We start from the raw sequence: 21,893 nt of genomic DNA, 5'->3' as shown, positions 1-21,893 counted from the left end.
TTTCATTTTCAAGATCTGGCCATGGGTTTTTTATTTTAAATATTATTTATTTTTTCCAAAAATCTTAATATTGTTGCAATATAAGATCCTTCTGGGACCCACTATCTTGAGCTTAAGCCTGAGAAATGACATTAGTTTCAGTAGATACTCTTAGCTATATGGCCAGATATTGGAAAAGGAGCCCGCAGCGTTTGTTGCCTAGTATATGTCCTAAAATATCCGAGTATATATGCAATAGGCCCTGGAAGGAAAATATATATTTGCAATAGCCCTGGATTTGGTTATAGATGACCAAATATCTATCAACTGTTGTCATATTCAAGCATGCCAGAAACCATTTAACCAGTATTTTCTATTTTGCATTTGTGAAGATATGTACTATTTTCTTTCTGGTACGCTCTTTATTTTTGTAGGCTAATTGGATAAAAGAGCCTCCTGTATGTGGCAAAACTGATCCAAATAGCACTGGGATAGTACTATCCCATTTGAAACGTATATTTATTTCTTGGATTAATTTTCTGAAAAAAGAATAATGTTGAGTTTCATTTTCCTTCAGGTCACATGAATTGATTTAGTCTGGTTGATATAGAGTTGTGTGTCCAGGAGTTGTAGAACCAATGCTAACAAGCAAAAGCAATGATCTGCACTCCAAGTCCAGGTTCTGCACGCATCATGGTTTCATTGCATGAATTCAGGGAAGAGGTGTGAATGTAGAATTCAATGATGAAGCCATGCAAGCAATGACAATTATTATTACAGATTCTAGTATTGTGGCACAAGACAGACCTTAAGATGATGTGTAACCAATGATGAACTCTGAAAGTTGAGGAATACAATTGGGTATTGGCTTAGTTATATGATATTATGATGATGTTGGAAGATGATAGCTACTGAGCACCCTCGACAAATATACTGGACATGCTAGATAATGAGATTATTCAGAGGCTAGAGGAATCCTTGGGGGGTGATGGAGAAAAATATGGTTTATATGCCTCTGAAGTCAGAAATTCATCCAAGGTGAGAGATGTGCTGCCGGGTGAAGATCTTAAAAGCTTACTGAACTTTTACCTGCATACTTCACTCCCAAAATCCTAGCCATCTCTTCTTCTACCTCCTACCACAGAAGAGGTCTAAACTTACCTTCATCCCAAGTCTGCCTACATCCAAAATTACTATTAATTCAACCATTGCCAATTTTGGGCCCTGCTAATTTTAAATTGAGGCACCAAGGCGAGGCTAGGCAACAGGGGGCACCTAGGTGTCGTCTAGGCAATGAATTTCCTTTTTTAAGTAAAAAATATATCCTAGGGTAGTCCTCTTTATCCATAATTTTTAAAATAAAAGTATAAATTTCATAATAAAATATAGAAAATCATGAGAAGAAAAAAAGTAATATATATAGATGGGGAACCGAAAACGTTCAACTTAAAGCACTAAGAATATATAGAGCCAACATGGCAACAGCCTTCCCGATGTATCATGTATCTGTCATAATTGGCTCAATATGCGCTTCAACTCGGAATTTAATGGTCAAAATATTAAAAAAAAAAAAAAAAACTCTGAGAAATTGCCGAGTAGTCTTAAAGCACTAAGAATACAAATTTGTTTTCTTGTACACCTTAAAATGCACGTAACATGTCTCTTGAATACTGCGTCACCACTGGTATTGTAAGGCTTACAAAGAAAAAGATTTGTATGTTTACCATTATTAATCACCAACCAACATATCCCATATCCCTGCTGCTCTGTTCTTTTGAGAGAAATGCCAAACGAGTTTCACTATCATCTTGGGTCGCTTTTCAGTCCAACGTGTCTTAATTAGCTGATACAGTCTGATTCCTGAAGCGTATATAAATGCCCAGTATCTTTTTCAGGAATTGTTGACCTTGTTTTATTTTGTTCATTTTCCTGCAACTTCTGTCACGTTGCCAATTTGGCACCATATTTAGTACTAATATCAGTCAAGGGTCGATTCGGGCTGATCGGCTGGTTTGAATCGGGTCGCCACTAAACCCAATTCAAGATCCAAGGTAACAAATCCTCAACCTAAAGAAGTCATTATTGAAGTTGTTGAATTGAAAGATTTATTGCTTTCCTTTTCTAATGGACAAAAGCTCAGTACAAATGGTGCAATACTTTATATACTGTGTTTCACTATTTCTAAACTTTATGTTTGCACGGTACATATTTATATTTGTACTCCTCTCAAACTGAGAAAAGTCAATAATCATAAATGCATCTTGCTTTGTGAAATGAATGGGTGCATAAATGCGTCTTGCCTAGTGTTATGAACAGGTGGCACAAACGTAGCAAGATGCATGTATGCTCATTGATTTTTAAAAGGTTTCAACTTTGGAATGTAGATAGAAGAAGTCTATGACATGGTTATTAGCAAAGATCCAAATAGGATCTGAGCTCCTTGATGGCTATCAGATGGCATGTTGAGTTGATGATTATTATAACTAAATATTTTATTATATGATTGTTGTATCCATTGAACACAAATCAAAAAGTCATTCAGCCATAATCAAATGAAGTACTTAATCGATATAGACCCAGATTAAGTCCTGTTTTCAACTCACAAGTTAAATCCGGTGTCTAGACCTTGAGGATTCACAATCATTATATGGGTTTGAAATAAGGTTCAAAATATCAATACATTGGATAAGTATCCATGGCTTTTTTATTTTCAATCTGGTTCGATTTAAGGTTCCTCCACTCTCTGAACCAGTCAAAACCCCGATATATCCTTTGTAGGAACGTCTCTGAAAGCTCTCAGTACGATATGATACTTTGAACAATTGAACTTTGGTTTGAAGCCCACAACTTGCCACTGTTGCATGTGAGCGTCAGAAGCTCACCCACAATCTGATGTTCCATCTTTTCCATTTAGAAGATCAGCTATTCGGCTTAAAAAAGTAAACTACTAAATACATATTTAAGAAAAGGAGGGAAATGGTAGAAACAGTCAAACAACTTGAATTGAATGTGGGGTCTGGAGATGGCGTTGCCCAACCCCAAATAAAAATGAAAAATCTGCTTCTTATTGACATTTTTAGGGAAATCCGACTACCGACCCATCCTCACCCTAGTTTTCATCCAGAATGAGAAAATCTCATTTTGAGGTTTCCCCCTGAATCCTGCTGACCCAAAGAAACCTTGTTTGCAATTATTGTTGAAGGCCGAAATGAGGAAACCAACCCTAGTTCCCGACGTCCACGTTTTTTCATTTTTAAGGCGAAACCGGAGGAAACGACAATAACGTCACTTTTTGTGGGTCAAAGCTTCCTTGGTTCGACGGCCAAGGAAACTGACTCCGTTTCGGAACGCAACCCAAAAGAAGCAAAAAATAAAAACGGTGATATGCAACAGCTCTGTGCAACTCTTTAAAAATGAAAAATTCCCTGCCTACAGGACAATGAGCTTCAAGCGTTGCACAAACTACTTGTTTATTAGCATTCATTTTCTTCATCTGGCGTTGGGAGGCAAAAGAAAACCTTTATTACCACGCCTTGATTTTCAATTTTACGTTGCTGGTTCAGGAATTTTACGTTGGTAGGAGGAAACTCCAACCAATCTCTGTTTTCATCATTTAAAAATAATAATAAAATAAACAAAGCGATGTCTTGCTCCTAGGTTGCCTATTCTCATCAATATTTTATATAATTAATGTTCACCATTAAATTAACTAAAAAAACTACCACGCTGAAGCATCTTCTACTTTACTGCTAATAACTTAAAATATATAATATAGCACTGGCCATTGGAGGAGGATAGAGAATCGCTATATATCTCATTGATTCTTCCAAGATGCTTCAAGCCTTCAAATCATCATCCTCAACTACTGCAAGAAGCACATGATGCCCATGCCAAAAGATGCTTCAACTCTTGAAAATTCATTTTAGCCACGTGGCAAAGAGATATTTCCATCAAATGAATAGCCAGGACCCAGGTCAGGGACGGCTTCTCTTCACCTTCATTCATTCCTCCTTCACAGTTACTCACTGTCAATTCAATAAATAACAGATGCCTAACAATAATACTATACCCCATACACTACACTACAGTACAGAGAGTGACAGAGACACGGATCAGAGTCTCGACCCACCCACCACAGGCACGTGAAGCGCAGCAGCCACCCAGCTTCCATGTTCCCAAACCTTCTCTTCATCATCCACCGTCAATCTTCAACATTTTGTCATCATCAACTGACATCCAGCTCTCACAGCCTCCCACGTGTCTTCCCCAACGGCTACTAAAAGGACAACCGTATTTCAAAATATTTTTATCTCTCCTCTCTCTCTCTTCTGGAAATCAGAGCCCGTACTGTACTACAACTCCCAATTAATGTATAAAACTTTTTTTCTTTGTCGCTGCAAGTCTGCAACTCTTCCCAAGATTCTTTTGCGAGTGGAGTGAGTGAGATAAGGGAGGTAGAAGTGTTCTCCGTATGTGATGAGTCAGTAACAAAGCCACCATTTCCCAGGTAAAGCTTATCGTTGTTGTTAATTTACCGCCTGCACTTCCTCTTGTTTTTTTAATTCTACTTTATTATTTATTCTTCTATGGATCTTCATCTTCAACTCTGCATATCTCAGACATTCATCGTGTTAAGGTTATATGAAAAATCTCTTTTTTTTTTCTTGCAAGGCCCTTGTTCTGTTTTTTCTTGCTTTAGCTGTTCAACCGCAACTCTGAACAATATCGATTAATTTTCTGTCTGGTTGGTAGATTTGTGGATTTCGTTGGCTTTTTGCTCCGCGAACACATATGGTTGTGAAAACTTGAGAGTGGTTTGAGAGATTTTCTTCTTTTCTTCTTCTCTTTTATCTCTCTGTCTACTATTATGCTGCAGGGCCTGGGTTTTCAGGCGTTCATTTAGGAACTCATACCGTGAAATCTTATCAGAGTTTAGTCACGAACTTCACCACCATGTTCTAACTGTCAATGTCGTGAGAGAGTTTTAAGACTTCTATTTGTTCTCGGATTGGCATATCCTGTTCAGCAGCAAATCTGACCAAGAACTGATGCTATGTTGGACCGTTGTTTCTGTAAGATGTCTATAATGGAAAAATTTTTACAATGTGAATATGTTTGTAGATCGTTAGAGATCTGAGGTGTTAGAAATAGAGTAAGAAATAAGATTTGAGTTATATCATTCGATTCAGCTTCACCTTACTTGGAGGGTTCACCCAGAAAGAACATAATGGATGGATTTTTTTTTTTTGAGTTTCCTTGGTAGTTCCACTTTGAGGACTGCTTGTTAGATGAGATGAACAAGTATGTTATGTTTACTCTAACAATTCAGACCAGTTAGATCTCTGTCAAGCACTCTGTTGAAAGAGGATGAGACCTGCGGAAGGTAAGAGCTCTCGTAATTATGGACCAACAAAGGAGATCTCAAGCAGCAGTGCTATTAATTTCGAGTCTCACAAAGGAAATGGAATAAATCAGGGCTCTCGCCATCGGATGGCCTTAGGCAAACCAACTCCATCTAAATGGGATGACGCCCAAAAGTGGCTAGTTGGTTTGTCAAGAGGGGGAGACAGAAGCCACGCCAAAACCAAACCCCGGAACTCAAATGCTGATGATAGAAGATTAATTGCTCCTGCTCCACGGAAGGAGAAGGATTCTTCTAGCAGTGCTGAGGAGGAAGGAGGTGAAGATGGAATCCCGGATCCTGTAAATGTTATCCAAGATGAAGGGGAGATGAAGAAAATGGATTGTAGTGAGTCATTTTGGCGCATAAACAAGCCTTCTGCAGACTCATCATCAGGTATCAGATCGATTTGTGTGAGAGACATGGGAACAGAGATGACCCCCATTGCTAGTCAAGAGCCTTCAAGAACAGGCACCCCTCTTAGAGCCACAACACCTGCAGCGAGGAGCCCTATCTCGTCTAGATCATCCACTCCTGGAAGGTGCTATCAAGGTTCACAGGCCCTCGACACCCACGAAACCGGTCATACCATGGAGAGTAGAAATGATGCTAGGGCAGATGGTGCAACTCGGTTTCCTAATCGAGAAGAAGTGGGAGAATGCAATGCTGAGGAAGCTAGAAAGTCCAATCCTCTGGAAATCAGAGCAATGGCTTGGGATGAGGCTGAACGTGCAAAATATATAGCAAGGTGGTTTACCAGTAATCTTTCCTTGGTCCTTTATCTTAAATAAGCTATATGTCCTAGTTGTTCAAGTATTTGAAGTTTGTTGTAGTTGATCTTTCCATCTTTAACCATGAAAGGGAAGCTTTGACACATTGTGATGGGTTCTGATTGCTTGAGAAAACTTGTTCTCTGAATGTTCATATTGCATATTTACAGATACAAGCGCGAAGAGGTGAGGATACAAGCCTGGGAAAACCATGAGAAGAGAAAAGCAGAAAAGCATACGAGGAGAATGGAGGTATTTCCTACATTGATTCTTATAACTAGCATTCCATCTCATCATTGTTATAATGGAGGAATCAATGGTTCCTCCAATGACATCTAGTTAAGGCAGTTGGTAACCTAGTTTTCTCGTACAAAAAAATTCACTTATTCACATACATGATCTCATTGTTTATATTTATAGAAGGGACCTATATGTTTACTTGATTTTCGTTTATCTATCACAGTGTCTTGTTAGCAACCAACCCAACTGGAACAAACCTTATAGACCAAAACATGTGCCGGGCCTCTCTACCTTGAAAATGTAATACACTGATGCTTGTACTTTTAGTCTCTTGGGCTGCATTTGGCTGCAGTACAATTTTCATTTGCACTGGTGTAAATGCATGGGAATGCAAAGAGACTGAGTGTAAATTCTGGTTTACTGTTTCTTCAGATTTGACTTTGTCTTATTTGTTTGTGAGAAGCAAAATAGGAAGTAAAATGAAGTGACCTCCATTTTAAGCAAAAGACAATGCAGGATGAGGGCTATCTGTCTAGGAGTGAGGTAGGATGCAAGGTAACATGATCCCCACTTTATATGAGAAAGGAGGTAGTAGGAGGGAGGAAGTGCAAAAGAGAATAAAGTACAAATTTATCAGGTAGGAATGCAAATCATAATTACAAACAAATGAAAGCAAAACTGAACCAGGTTCAAAATTTTCACCGGGTCAAGATTTGCACCACAACCAAAAACAGCCTTGAATATCATAACAAATACTGATTTATCAAAAAAAAAAAAAAAAAAAACAAATACCATTTGTACAAACATCAGAAGTTGTGAACTGTACAATATGGGAAAAGAAAATATTCAGCAGGCCACTTCCAATGCAAATAATACCACATATATTCAACTCAAATGAGCTCTGTCTTAATTGCAATTATTTGGGTCAGAAAATAGGCCACGTATATGGCATTTTGAACCACGAAATTGGTGGGCTGTATGTATCTTACTCGAGACTTGATCTATTTTTTCCATCTCTTTTACAAGTCCAGTCCTTCTTAACATCTAGGCAAAAGCTGAAAGATTGAAATCACGAGCACAAGAAAGGTTAGAAAATAAGCTTGCTGCAACACGAAGAATAGCTGAAGAGAAACGTGCAAAGGCTGAGGCCAAATTGAATGAGCAAGCTGTCAGGACTTCAGAAAGAGCTGACTATATAAGAAGGACTGGTCATTTACCCTCTTCATTCTCCTTCAAGCTGCCTTCTCTCTGCTGGTAAGGGAATGTTTTGTATTTTCATTTGGTTTTCTTCTCCGTTTCTTTTTTGTCTTATTCTTTTTTTTTTTTTTTTTTTTTTGAGGGGGTGTTAAATTCTGAACAAGTCGATTATGTTTACCATTTAGAAATGTGCTTTTGGAATGTCTTAGCTGAATATCTTATTTGTGCATTACCTATCAAAAAATCTTATTTGTGTGCATCTGATTGCATTATTGATCACTTACTACTCATCAATTCCGAACAAGTCAATTATGTTTACCATTTGAGAAATGTGATTTTGGGATGTCTTAGCTGAATATCTTATCTTATTCTTACGTTACCTATCAAAAAAATACTATTTGTTCATCTGATTGTGTTATTGGACTTCCTCTCTGATGTACATTTATTCAACCCGCAATCCACTTTAGTTGCTCCATTTTTTTCCCTGCTGGATTTGGAGGCTCATAAATTGTGGGGTATGCTAGCTAATTCTAAGGTCAATAATCCTTTGTTTGTACAACTAAAATGAAGGATTGAAAAGAGGAGCAGAAACATCTACGATATTTGTTTGACTCCATTCAGAGCCTCTTGCTTGATGCACATCTACAAGGTTCTATGTTTAATAGGAAGAATACAGATCAATTGCCTGCAATAACAAACAATGCAGAAGGAGAATGTTCTATTCCATGATTTAAAACTACAAGATGCTCTTAAGCTCTAAAAAACTAATCCTCTTTACAACTTATACAATGAAGGACTCATAGATGGACCACTTAAAAGTTTTTCAATTGTATTTCTCATTCCCAATGTTGTATCTAATGTTCGCAATCCTGTTTAAATGTGTACTCTGTGTTTGCTTTGTAAGCTACCAGTGTGTTTCTTGTTTATTTTGGGGGTGGATGTAGATCAAAGCTTCCGATACTTGCTATAATGGCTGCATTTTGTATCTTTCAGTTACTCTTTCAATAAAAGTGCCTTTTTTCTTAGATTCCTTTTTTTCCATGTTAAACTGATAGCCTTTCAGACAATTTTATCCTAACCCTCAATCACATTAATTTCTTCAGGGATAAGAGTGCAAGGTGCGTCATTAGGGGACAGTCCCTTATCCAGAGGTGTTACGAGCTTACAAAGTATAGATGTATGCAATGCTGAAAGCTTGAAACATTTGTCTACAACCCTGCACATGGTAAGACTTCATTGCAACCAAAAAAATTAAATTATCATCACATTCCTCAAGGAGAACATACATCACAGTAATAGCTATGCTGAGATATTGCATCAATGTTTATGAATCAGAGGTATGAGATGAAAGGCAGAACTAAGAAAATATTGTCCAAGTTTTTGACAAAGGCATTCTAAATCCATTGCAATGTATCTCGTAATGTAGTTAATAACCTGCTCTGGAGTTTTAACCTCTGCTAGAGAAAAACAGATTTTCCATTCTAGTTCCCTGCAATAGTTAGGCTTGCCATGTATGTATTTTGTGCTTCTTTTAGCATTTGTGCAAAAACCTCTTTCTCCTAAGCAGAGGTTATGTTAGAGAAAGATAGAACAAAGAGAGCAATATGAACTTCATCATAATCTCTATGTTTCTAGGCATGGGACAAATATCCAAATTTTGGCCGAAAAACCAAAAGATTTCCTCTCCCTTAGATCTAGCAGATACGCAGAACACTTCAAGTAATGGTAAAGCATGTATGGTTGTTTCTGCAAAAACTACCATTTGTAGGAGGTAATTTCCTTTTACTTCAGTTTTGCTCCACCTGCAAATTTGTATGACTTGGCATTAATTCCGTTTTTTGGTACTTCATTACCAAAAAATCAGAAACACAGGCACAATTCACAAACGCTGTTTAAAAAAACGGGAGTTTTAAAAACAAAACATTTTTCAAGAAAACGTGCTTGTACAATCTCACCAAGTCACTGTGCATTTATTTTAAATGGTCAGTGAAAATGCATTCATCAAAGCTGCCATCGAGACTACTCGCTTAGCTCATTCCATGCCACCGATAGATATGTAATCAAGAATCAATATCAAGTGGGGGAACCTTGCTATGGTGCATTGACACATTAACATGATCATGTTTCAACATTTTTAAAAAAATCATCAATGGTTCAGTTGCCAAAAGCCATCTATGATCCATTTATTTATTTATTTTTTTTTTATATAACTGACCCATCTAAAAATTCCACAAAAAAAAAAAAGATCTATCTGAGAAGATTTGAGATCTGATTATTGACTAATGGTGATAGAACCAGAGAATGGCTAAAAAACTATTTCTATATTTGGGGTCCTCAAATCTGGGTGACTCAAGTGCTCAACTCTAAAATTCTATTTTGCATATCGATGGATAACTATAGACATTGTCCACAAATCTAATATATATATTATAAGAAGGCTTTCAGGCTATAGCCCCCACCATTTAGACACGTGGCATTTTTAAATTTAAACACATGGCATTTTCTCAGTTGTTAAAGCCAACAGCCCATTACTCCATTCAGATAAATGGCCTTATCATTTTTTAGAAAACTAGACATGTGGTAATTTCTAAGAAATTCTCGCTATAGCCCACAACCCACCATCAGGTTATAATTCCTCATCATTCAGACAAATGGCTTTCTTATTTATTTGAAAACTAGACACATGGCATTTTTTGAAAAGTAGTTGCTAAAGCCCACAATCCATCATCACTATTTTCAATCAATTCCTAAAAAAATGCAAAAAATGCAAAGGTGATTATCCACAACCACTTCTCTACATTCTATAAATCTCAGATAATCATTAACTCTCTACCTATCATAACAAAAGAAACCTATCTATATTCTAATAATTATTGAAAAATTATTTTTTGAAATAAATATTTCTTAAAATTTTAATAATTATTTAAAATATTAATAAATATAAATTTAATACTATTGATTCTATAATGTAAATTTAACATTACTGATTTCCCATAATTAGTTCGGGTCATCCACTAGTTACAATTAAAGAAATGGTCACTCATCATAGGGAAAGTGAAGAAAATTAGAAAGCGCAGGGTGGTAACCTAATGAATAAAATATCCTTAATTCGTAACGTTTATACTTTATGCCGTGGAGTCGTAGACCTACAATCCCACAACATCCAGCTAAAAGAAACAAACAAACAAATAGCTTGCATGTGGGCAAAAAGGTTTTCCTTCCTTTGAAGTTGAAAGTAATTCTTATTAGATGGTCGAAGTCATCTGTTTAATTATTTTATGGGGCAGCCACAGTTTTAACTAGGAATCTGGGATCGATTCAACGGTAACTATTGATAGGGGTGTCAATTGGACTGGATTTGGTCCAATCCGGTCCAGTCGAATGTGAGTCCATTACAAATGGACCTGGTCCAATCTAGTCCAATGAATATTTTGAACCAGTCCAGAGACTGTTCTATCCGTTCAAATTCCTATCAATTTAGATTGGTTTCAACTCAAACCTGGTCCATTGACACCTATGTTCTAATCTTCTATCAATGGACCAGATATTGGCTCAATCTGATATAAATTCATTATGAATGGACCAGGTCCAATCCAATGTCATATTGGTCCGTCCAGTCTGTCCAAATTCAATATGTCTTATTGATCCATCCAATCCGTTCAAATAGATTTTGATTTGGAAGGAGTCCAACCCAAAACCGGTCCATTGACACCCCCCAACTATTGATAGTAGAATATATGAGAGCGTTTTGGTCACGCATTCACAAAAACCCAAGACGTTGCATTTGCAAGTTTCGACAAGAAACAGTTATCCTGGCCATGATTCTACCTTATAACCCCCAGGAATCCGTTCTATTCAAGTATGCAGAAAGCAGAATCAATAATATTAGGGAATGTTAGCAACTTCGGTTTGTTAACCCCCAGGAATCCGTTCTATACAAGTCCACTTAGAATCTCTAAAGATTAAATTAAAAAATAAATAAATAAGCAAAACAAAAAATTAGACAATTTTTCATATACAATAGGCAGTATTACCAGTAGCCAACATCATGTGCGCCGGGTGAGGACATGAAAATATAAAGACCAAGCTTTTCTTTGTATACAAAATGATAATTTCATTTCAAGCCATCTTTAGCGAACAAGATAATCGGGCTTTCCCCAAAACTTTTACTAGAAGGTGCATAATAAATTGCACAATAAGTCTACTAGATCCAACTGCCAATTGGAAGCAGCACGTTATCCTTCAACACTGTATGCTACCATAGACGGTGACTGGTTCATGCTCCTGCTTGTAACCGGCGATTTATACCAGCCTACTGGATTAAACGAAATAAGCTAGATGCACCATTCCTTCAATTGGTTCTGTGAAATTGAATATTAGCATGAATGAGGATTATATTTTCTTTTTTTTTTTTATTTGGGGGAAGAGGGAGGGTTAGGAAGATTAATTTACAAACAATAAGTAACTTTAAAGCACTCACCCCCGGTCAGGCAACCAGCCAAAAGTTAGTTTGGGATGTAGGTCAATTTCAAATGCTGACTGAGGCTTTTCTAAATTCTAGACCCTACCCACCACCCAACCAAACCCTCCCGGCATTTGAGGGCAAGGCAAGAACCCACATCTAATTTCCTATTATATATAAGAAATAAACAAGCAAAATTACATGAACAAACATCAAAATTTTCAATTATTTGATTGAAACATGTAAAAAAACGCAAACTATCAATTATCCTTCACATAAGATTCAAAACATTATTAAATGGGCAAAATTCTTAAACTACCCTTGTGGTTTAGTTAATAGACTAACTCTACCCTTACTGTTTTATATATTGTCTTAAAGTACCCCTACTGTTTCTGACAATTGTCATTGTCATTGAATGTTAACGGAAAAAATGAAATGTCAAACTTGCTCTTCATTATTCCTCAAATTTTCAAAATAAAACCTAATCGATGAAAAATCCACCTCTATGCAATTAAGATCCTCCTTCAACTCTTTTTTTATGGATAGATCCTTCTCCGACCCTTCTTTATAGTCAACAGAATAATCACATTGTATTGCAACAAGGAGAATCACCTTACCATCCAAATTCTGAATAAAACAGCCTAGCTGACAATACCAACTCATATTTAAAATAAAAACTTAAGAGTTCATTCCCTGGCCCTGGAGATCTCCAAACTGGATTCTCCTTCAGAAGTGCTGTTTCTGTTAGAGAGTCAGCCAAGCTATTGGCAAGTTCTAGGTACCAACCTGAACATGCAGTTCAGGCCGCTACCTAGTGTCAACCACTCTGGTTTCTCCGACTAAAAACTTATACATCCAAGGTGTCTCTTTCTCTGATTTCAACCAAAGAATAAGCACTTAGACCCATTCCATCTATGATAAGGGACATATAAAACCCATCCCAACTCCCAAGTGAGGAAGAATCTCCCATTCAACCCATAAAATTGTGTCTCTAGTTAAGATCCAACAAGATCATGCATTCCATCACTACAACCAAAGTTGGTCTAAGTAATATGTTAATCATCTGAATCCAGTAAGATCAAACCCAGAAAATGAAAATATATGATTATTAAGGTACACCACGATCAGATCTGAATCCAATTCATATACAACCTACATTCACTCCAAAGTTGTAAATGATTACTGCCAGTTTGTTGACAACAAACTCTGTTAAAGTAGGCATTGGTCCGGTTTAACCATTTTGGCAGTGCTTTATCTACTTTCCATGATTATCCATTCACTTGTATGCCTTCATGCCAATACATAGAGATATTCATTGTTTTGTAACCATAGATGATAATGGAGATCGTAAATCTTGAAAAAAGAAAGGCTAAGACGGTTACTTGCACAACCCCTTACCTTCAGACAAGGTACAACATATATCAGATTGTCATGGCCAAATAATGGTCTCCCATGCTAGAACAAGATGTAAACTGATACACTATCAAATGCCATCTGAAGCTCAAACCAAAACTGATGCATGGCAGAACAACATATGATAGAATTTACTGAAAAAGACTGCTTCATATTAGGCTAACCTGGTCTACATTAGCTCTTCTGAATTGAAACAGCCACAACCAAATGACTAATGCTGCTAAAACTTGAAGAATCACATGCAATAAGGAGATCAGCAATTTCTGCAAGCAGCTTGCAAAATACAAAATGAATTTCATGTACAGATACAATGGGACCTAAAACATACAGGAAAACATATGCGCAGGCGCTTGCACATGCACACACACAGGGAGAGAGAGAGAGAGAGAGAGAGAGAGAGAGAGAGAGAGCTTATTTTAATATAGGAGCATAAGGAGCAGGACAGGGAGATACAGACAGATCTGGTAATTGGTTTATCAATTCAAGTGTAGCCTGAAGGCATGCATTTAGCAATTTCTTTTCCAACCTGAGAAGCTGTGTAGCAACTCGTTTCTTCGGGTCCAAAGTAAAATCTGTTAACTGATTCATCACAGAATTGGAAATGTTTCAGCAAAATCTGAACATTTAGGAACTATTTAGGATCAGAAGAAAACCAACTTAAGCCAAAAATACCAAAGCTTCATCTTCGTGTAAGGTAGTAGGATAGCCATCCAGGCGGGCGGTGAAATAGTCAGATAGTTGGTTTAAAACTGCTCGTTCCACACATGGACTTACCTGTTGATGTTCAACAAACATCTTGTAAATTTTATATGGACATTAGAATTGATGCTTACTTCACCCTAGCAGAAATCTGGATTTCCAAATGGCATCCTTCGTAAAATCTTCTACATTAACTGTTCAATAATACTACAGGCATGATTGGGGGTCCCCACAATGCAATAGACATCTCAAATCAAAGCATATAATTAGGCACATCATCTAATTACCAATCTGTGTCCTGGAATGATGGGAAATTAAGGGTTGACAGCAAAGAAGCCTAGTGAGATTCTGAATATCTCAAATATTAATGGCATCTTATCTTATTAGTAAAAAGGTCTTCATCAGTCTTATTGGCTCCACTCAGCTTCTAAAACTCAATCATTTGATATTAAGTTCATCCAAGCCTTTTTTTATTGTTAACTGGTAAAAATTTTATTGATAAATAAAAACTATAGTATATATTTACAACAGATGCATTCTCTTATAAACTTTACAGAAAACAGTGAGCCAATTTACTGATGCTCCCCTAGTGCTCTCAGAATAGCATCAATCTAGTAAAAAAGAAAACAGAAAATTTGCCAGCATAATGGATATCCACCCCATACCGATGACTGTCTGCTAAGAGCTAACTCCTTTACAAGTTAAAGGAATCAAAAACAGAATTAGAAAACCTAGGCATCCATGAGAGTTAAGGTTATGAAATGCAAGCATAATGCCTACAATCTAGCCCACAACTTTTTTTTTTTTTTGATCAATAATCCCACAACTAAATTTACTTAAGAAAAAACAATAAATTTTAAGATCTTAGATTTATTATCTGCAATATATTGATCAATAAGGTTAGACTTAGGCTCAGGCTCAATTGGCAAGCCTGAAAATGAGTTCAGACTTGGATCACATGAGCCAAGCTGGCTCAATTCATTTGCAGTGCTGAATCAATGAGATCTATTGAAAAGCATTCGTTCAAAAAAAAAATGAAAAAAAAAAAACAAAAAGTTTAAAACAATAGTATATTGATATGTTGCAAGGATGGATATAGAAATATGATATATTCCGTATTATTGTTATGTTCCCACCCAAAATTCCATGGAGCTCAAAATATTCATGTAAAGGAGTTAAATAAGATAAACTTACAGGGCATATAGGGCCTTGCGAAGAAATAACTGACTGCATCTCAGATGGATCTGAAACATATCCCAATCGTATATAAGGAAGCATATCTGAAACTGCTTCTTTTTCTTTGCCTGCATATACCTGTAGGAAGGTAAATCCTTGTATTCAATGAATAAAAACGTATGAAAAGCATATGTTAGAATTCATGATAAGATATTCAATACATACATGGAAAACTTGTACAGCTAGCTTTCCATGTCTTTGAGCAACAATTCTCTTTTCTTGATATTGAGGATCCTCAGTGTTTAGCAATGCCTGGATGAGGCAAGTCATAAAATATGTGAGTAAAGAGGAACCAGTTAGAGATATGGTGACCTTATTAAAAGAAGGGCAGCAAATGGATTTCACCTCAACCATGATACGGTCATATGGATTATTTTCATCAACAAAACCATAATTCAAAAGCAGCCTTGAATTTGGTTGAGGTCCACACCTAATGTTAACATGACATACCAAGTTTAAGATGTATTAGTAATAAATAAAATAAGTCAAAAAATCAGAAAACAACAAAGAATATTACTAAGGGAAATTTTCCACCACCAACAGCCTTTGTAGAAGCAACTAGCACTGTCAACATAGAATGCAAGGACAACTTAAAAATCATGTGGTGGTTAATTAAATGATCCCAAACAAGCAGCCACTATACCATACAACAATTGAATCCCCAGCCTTATACGGACGGTCAACCACCAGTTGAATAGCACCTTCTACAGCTTCCAGCATTGCCTTGCAGTCACTTTTATATGCCAGCAGCGGGGGTCCTAGAGGAACCAAAGCAAACCTTCGTGCCAAACTAACTTTCTAGTTCCACCAGATAATCAAGCCATCAGTTTGTATGCATGTATGTATGCGTGTGTGTGTGATAGATAGACACAGATGAAAGGATACTAAATAGCATAGAATACCTTTCTAAGAAGCTGTATTAAGAAACATTAGAATGACAAAAGGAACAATAGAAACGAACAATCAAATAGCTTGAACTGCTAAACTGGTTTCAACCCCAAGTTTCTTCCAATGACCCATTATGACCAATGATTCAAAATATCATGTAAAAAGCCTTTCCATGATGAACCTGCATCGTGAATGTAACTCTCACCATTTTACATGAGAACTAAGTGTACCCAACAAATAACAACCCAGTGTAGTTAAAAAAGGTGATTCCTAGGTGTTTTTGGCCTGGCAAGGTGAGCTCATGCCTAGGCAACAAAAATAAATAAATAAATAAATAGATCCATATTTCATTATAAAGTGATTAAATTAGTACAGATATTAACTGCCACTTATACCCATTTTCAAGAAAACTGGTTGAATTTTTAGAACCACCCTGTTTCAAACTCCAAAGTGCGCATGATCACAAAAAAAAAATAGTAGCCCTAATTCTTAGCTTTACATGCACTTTTATTGACCCGAAATAGGTTAGATAGTCATATCAATATATACAAAGAAGCAATAATTATTTATTTGTCCCTATTAAGATGTTTATAACTATACCGCCAGTGTCATTGATGATGGTCTCAAAGTCTTAAAACACAGCTGAACTGCCCGGTAGAACCAGTTAAGCAGTGACTTGAACAGCTTTCCAGTTTTAGGCAGTGTTGGGCCTTTTGGCTGGTTGATGGTTGAATAATAGGTAAACCATTGACCTAGATGCTATAACTACACTATAACAACCACACCTTCAGGGATAACTAATAAGGACTTGTAGAGCAATGGGGCAACTATAACAATAAGTGTATTAAATTTCTCCACTAGTATGCATTCTGGTATCAAATTTTGCAACTAGTAACTGGTAAAGAAAAGGGGAAGGGGATGAGGAAAGAGAAGAGAGCATAGAGGAAAGTAATATCTGTCTCATAAACTAAAGACTGATTCTTTGCAATTTTGTACATCAGAAGGCACCAAATTCTAGGAAGTGGACTAGAATGAAAACTAAAAATCATGTCTCCTTCATAATTGCATGAAATGCATAAGATAACAGCTATTTCAACATCACATATTCTATAAAATAGTACCTGCAAATGCACTACACAAGACTGAATTGCAACAAATGCTTGTTTGAAGATCTCAAATGGAAAGGCCTCAGTAGGTATGTCATATGGATATTGCTGCAAAATATAAAACCAATAATTACAATATTGCAATACCAAGTTCTCACCATCTCCTTTTTGGTTCTGTAAGATCTTGTAGTACATATATGGATAGCTCATCTAGAGCAGGGCAAGAAATGCATGATACCACCTGACTGCCTTAATAAAGCTTACCTTGTACCTAGTCTAAGGTCACTAAGCCCTTACTTTTTTATATATGTTTTATAATGCATTGATCATTAGTGCAAATACAATGTTTACTATTTTATAAGGAAAAAGGATAAAAAGTGCAAGTTATTTTTTAATGGAAACTGAATTTATATAAGAAAATGACCTGAAAGAGAGACCCAGCCATAAACCAAACAGTGTCAAGTTCATTATACTCTCTCTTGATACCCTCGCTTCTCTCAAGAACTTCTGCCTGAATCATTATCAGCAAAAATGTGTTTTAGAACCTTAATCTGCTATGGTTTTCTTACCAACCTAAAGTTTGTGAGGACAGAATAAGTATATTGATACAGAATAGACTCCTCCAAGTGTTAAAAAAAAGAATAATCAGATACAAATAGAAGATAGAATAAGAGATAATAACGAGCAATTTGCTTAAGAGCATGAAAAAATACAACTCTAACAAGATAGTCACCATTCAAAGTAGTAAAGAGGAGGGATAATTCCTTGAAAGTCTGAAAATTGGAAGCATATATGCTAAAACTAAAATTTCTCAATACAATCTGGACTATTTTGAGAATCCAACATAATCTGAACCATTTTAGGAGTGAAAACTGCTAAAACTTGGAAAAAATGATAAAGTTCCTAGAGTATCTGAACCATTTCTATGCCAACATCAATCAATACTTTTAAGAACAATAGTAATTTTATAAAGCAAATAATAAATACTTTTAGCAATGTTTTGACGATCAGACCAGACTGGATAGTTGAACCATTTGAAGCAGAACAACATGTCCTATTCCTAATTGTATGAATCAACCCCGTGCCCCAATTAGCAATTGACACATCACGGAACTGTCAGAACTAGGTGTTAAACCATTAGATCCTCTGAACTGGTATGCAAATGTTATAACAGGATAATTATTGTTCAAATGCGCCCAATTTGATAAAACTCTGTAAAATCCTAAAATGTACCTAAAGTCTAAACATGTAAAGCATGAGAGGAAAGAAACTAAGCAGGGGGAGTTCTTCAGTCATGGGTTGAACATCAAGTTTCTTTTCCTTATTTTTTCTTTTTTTTTCTATATTTCCTTCTTCAGGCATGTATGCCAAAATCCAAAATTGCAGTTCACATGAAATACAGGAACAACCAAATGTAATCAACTTATTTCAAATTTTTTGATGGATTTCATATTTACTAACCGTTATGTTCTCCCATCATGGATTTCCTTTTTTTTTATCAGTAATCGGTTATTAATTTGTAAAAAGAATGGTTTATGTACAAAGCTGTCAAGAATCCCCATGCACTGGCAAGACTTCATGGGTTTCATGCTTTTGTCATATAATGCCTATATTTGATAATGTTTCATATATTGCTTCCCAATCTTTTTCCTGTTATTGGCTGATTTACACCTTTTTTCTGCAATTTGGTGGTAAAATTCATAATATTAACTAACTTGCCCACATTAGTTTTCTTTCCCACATAAGCTGTAGGCACCCTCTTAAGTTATCATTTCATTCCTTGATTGAAAAGATTACCTTCTTAATATTGCAGATTTTTGTTCCATCATATACTGTTACCTACTTGTGGTTTATGTTGCATCTCCAATTGGCCAAATGTGTTCTTCTGTTTATAAGCATTTATCCTCCATTTAGGTTTGCTGATTTTTTTATGCTTTTATGTGTGCATTTCATTAAAGGCCATTACTCAATGTTGATCCCACTTATCTGGGGTCTTGGGAGGAGTAGACTGGGTATGATCCTAAAATTTGGCATTTTCTGCACAAAGTGGCCACCCTCAGACTCAAACCCACATTCTCACAGTCACACTTGCCACTTTGCCAGCCTGAGATTTTTCCATTAAACCAATTAATGGTCCCTTATGAGTGAATTTTTTTGGGAGGAACAGTAAGTAACTGAAATTTTAAATTGAGAATGTATAGAAAATTTACAAGAATGTATATTATAGCCCACAGATAGGCTAGAATATCCAACCTACCCCTTATCTGTACATTTGATATCATCCCATTTTGGTTTTATTTTCCAATGCATTAGGATGATAGACATTTAAACACTATTATATAGGCATTTACTCCATTTATTTCAAATTAGTTTTTTATAGGAAAGGTAACCATGTATAATGTTATGATGAAGAGTCAAATCGATAATTTAATAATGCTATGGTTGATATGTAATTTTCCAATATATTCCATTTTTTCATATTTCTCCATCTTATACTTTTTCATAAGTTCTATCACCGGGAACTACCAGCCTTTATAGATCAATGCCCAGTCTAGTTTTCAAAACATGGTTTCTTCCTTAACATCGTTGCTTTTCCCATACATGCCTGGTGGAGGTTCTTTTCTCGTGTGTGCACCTCCCACCCCAGGATTGAGATTTGGTTTGAAGAAGCTTACTCATCATTCAGTTCAACGCTGGCGATAATCCAGTTCAGATATCAAGAGAAATTCAGATAATACCTTTGTGGCACTCCCAGTCAGATAATCCAGTTCAGCTTCCGACCACAGAAGTGGAGATTCCACAGCTAATTGGCCCCTCCCACGCTGGCGATCAAGCTCTCTGATGAATGGGTACCAGAAAGATTTCTTTCCCTGTTTCTTCTCGTACATGAGATATAGTGCCAAGCAAGCAAGTTCGGACAGCTTGTTTGTTGTTAGTAGTTCAGCTGCATAAAGCATCCAACTGTCAATGAAGAAAAAGCATGCAGCAGAGTCCCACACCTTATCGTGAAAACTAAAGATAGGAAAATACATTAGTCCCAAAATAAACTAAACATCTCACCGATTGTCTCGTTGCCCAGAACCCTCTCGAGAGTTACTACCAAGGAATTCGGCACACAAAATGCAATATCGCCCGCCTACAGAAAGAACAAACATAAATAAAATAAATGGATGAACTTCACAGTGGAGCTGGAATAAGGTCGAAGTAAAACATTAAAAGGAGCAATTCGGTTTGCAAGAGAAAAAACTAATGCAGTCACCTGGAGGTCCTCGCTCGCTGCGACGTAGTGTATAGGTCGATGTTTCTTATCGTGCGAAGGCCTTTCCTTGAGAATGACCTTGCAAGGAGGAAATCCGTTGCTATGCATCCAAGCTTTCAGATCCTCGAACTCTTCTTTCTTACTAACAACTTCATGAGACTTCCCGTCTTCCTTACGCGATCCGACGACTAAGGTGTCAGCACCAGACGCCAAGCAGAGTCTCCGCCGACGAATCGAACAAAAAGCAATGGAATAGCTTGAGGTTTTGATGAAAGAACTCGAAACCCTAGAAACAACAGCAAGCGGACGAGGAGAAGATGGATTGATGGGAGACGACGAAATGCAACTGTTTAGCAGATGAACAGCATCCATGTTGTCCTTCTGTATGGGAAAAAAAAAAAAGTCGAAATCCTCCTGTAGAAAGAGAGGATCTGTGAGGGAAACGTGGATGTGTGGTCCAAGGTTCAGAGTTCCTACGTTTTGATGAACATTTTAGTAGTTACTGACTTGCAGTTGCAGAGCGTGAGCGTCAGAGTATTGCGGTTCAAAGAGTGAGAGAGGCTGGGGACCTGGGAAGCCAAGATATTTTTTTTCCTCGATTGAGTCTCGATTTATCTTGATTTTCTCTCTACTTTGTCTATGCGCCGAGGTGTCGTATCGGATAAGAGAATGAAGCACACAGACTAATGGTAGAGTAAAAACTACAAAGAATCTAGACGACCGGTGTAACTGTAATGAGTTCAGAATTGGCTTTTACATTTGTGTGTCTCTGCTGCTGCATTAAAATGATTTTTTTTTTTTTTTTTTTTGGTTGGGGATCTTCTCCTTGTTTCGGCCTTTCCGCAGCACTTGGGGTCATGGGAACTTCAGCCAGTGGTTCATGGACGGCTAGGGCTTCCAACGGGTCGGGTTTTGGGATTTCCGACCCGACTATTAAACGGTACAAGTTTATTTATGGACCCAAAACCGCCATAATTAATAATCATAGGGAGGCTTAAATATATTTGGAGAATTAATAAATCTTCAGTGCTTTTCTCAAAAAATGCTATTCAAAATACTTAGAATTCCCTTTTTTTGGGTCGGAAAAGATAAATTTCATAAAGCATCAAACAACTTATAAAGGAGGGGGGTCAACCAATTTGCTACCCACAATGCAAGGGCTTCTATGAAGAAGTCTGTGAAGCCCTTTTATGCAAAGTTGTGGACTATAAAATTGGCTTCCCTCCTTGTAAAAGAAAAAGAA

The 21,893-nt window shown here is 36.7% G+C and overlaps 2 protein-coding genes across 16 annotated transcripts; one reads left to right on the top strand and one right to left on the bottom strand.

The window, feature by feature from the left end:
- The first annotated feature begins 4,351 nt into the window (after positions 1–4,351).
- On the top strand, positions 4,352–9,076 carry LOC148862553 (Remorin family protein). Of its 5 annotated transcripts, none has more exons than XM_088976565.1 (5): positions 4,352–4,486; positions 4,856–6,128; positions 6,321–6,402; positions 7,439–7,644; positions 8,691–9,076. In XM_088976565.1, the coding sequence occupies exons 2-5, from the start codon at positions 5,347–5,349 to the stop codon at positions 8,776–8,778; spliced, it is 1,158 nt and encodes a 385-aa protein (XP_088832691.1). In that variant the 5' UTR covers positions 4,352–4,486; positions 4,856–5,346; the 3' UTR covers positions 8,779–9,076. The 5 variants fall into 5 exon arrangements, with proteins under 5 accessions (XP_088832691.1, XP_088832692.1, XP_088832693.1 ...); XM_088976566.1 differs by having other exon boundaries at positions 4,358–4,486; positions 4,732–6,128; XM_088976567.1 differs by having other exon boundaries at positions 4,370–4,486; positions 5,309–6,128.
- Positions 9,077–11,570: 2,494 nt separating this feature from the next.
- Positions 11,571–21,498, bottom strand: LOC148862552 (Rubisco methyltransferase family protein). Of its 11 annotated transcripts, none has more exons than XR_016109613.1 (13): positions 20,651–21,498; positions 20,452–20,527; positions 20,130–20,335; positions 17,816–17,902; positions 17,407–17,499; positions 16,041–16,195; positions 15,743–15,827; positions 15,563–15,649; positions 15,356–15,475; positions 14,135–14,236; positions 13,989–14,041; positions 13,627–13,725; positions 11,571–11,948 (listed from the first exon to the last, which is right to left on the bottom strand). XR_016109613.1 is itself a non-coding variant. In XM_088976555.1 (13 exons), the coding sequence occupies exons 1-13, from the start codon at positions 21,020–21,022 to the stop codon at positions 11,922–11,924; spliced, it is 1,572 nt and encodes a 523-aa protein (XP_088832681.1). In that variant the 5' UTR covers positions 21,023–21,498; the 3' UTR covers positions 11,571–11,921. The 11 variants fall into 11 exon arrangements, 9 of the variants coding, with proteins under 9 accessions (XP_088832681.1, XP_088832684.1, XP_088832686.1 ...); XM_088976555.1 differs by having other exon boundaries at positions 13,627–13,735; XM_088976558.1 differs by having other exon boundaries at positions 13,627–13,688.
- Between the last annotated feature and the right edge of the window lie 395 nt (positions 21,499–21,893).

Source organism: Nelumbo lutea, chromosome 3 (assembly GCF_056320005.1).
Source record: "Nelumbo lutea isolate HS-2025 chromosome 3, American lotus-T2T, whole genome shotgun sequence".
In the NCBI taxonomy this organism is placed as follows: Eukaryota; Viridiplantae; Streptophyta; class Magnoliopsida; order Proteales; family Nelumbonaceae; genus Nelumbo; species Nelumbo lutea.
The sequence above is the reverse complement of the archived record's forward strand: the minus strand, read 5'-3'. Positions and strand labels throughout refer to the sequence as shown.

Coding starts and splice junctions, on each gene's coding strand:
- LOC148862553 (XM_088976565.1), top strand. CDS start 5,347: ATGAGACCTGCGGAAGGTAAGAGCTCTCGTAATTATGGACCAACAAAG. Junction 6,403..7,438: donor AGCATACGAGGAGAATGGAG/GTATTTCCTACA, acceptor CTTAACATCTAG/GCAAAAGCTGAAAGATTGAA. Junction 7,645..8,690: donor AAGCTGCCTTCTCTCTGCTG/GTAAGGGAATGT, acceptor TAATTTCTTCAG/GGATAAGAGTGCAAGGTGCG.
- LOC148862552 (XM_088976554.1), bottom strand. CDS start 21,022: ATGGATGCTGTTCATCTGCTAAACAGTTGCATTTCGTCGTCTCCCATC. Junction 15,650..15,742: donor ATGACCGTATCATGGTTGAG/GTGAAATCCATT, acceptor TGCCTCATCCAG/GCATTGCTAAACACTGAGGA. Junction 15,476..15,562: donor TAGCTGTACAAGTTTTCCAT/GTATGTATTGAA, acceptor ACCTTCCTACAG/GTATATGCAGGCAAAGAAAA.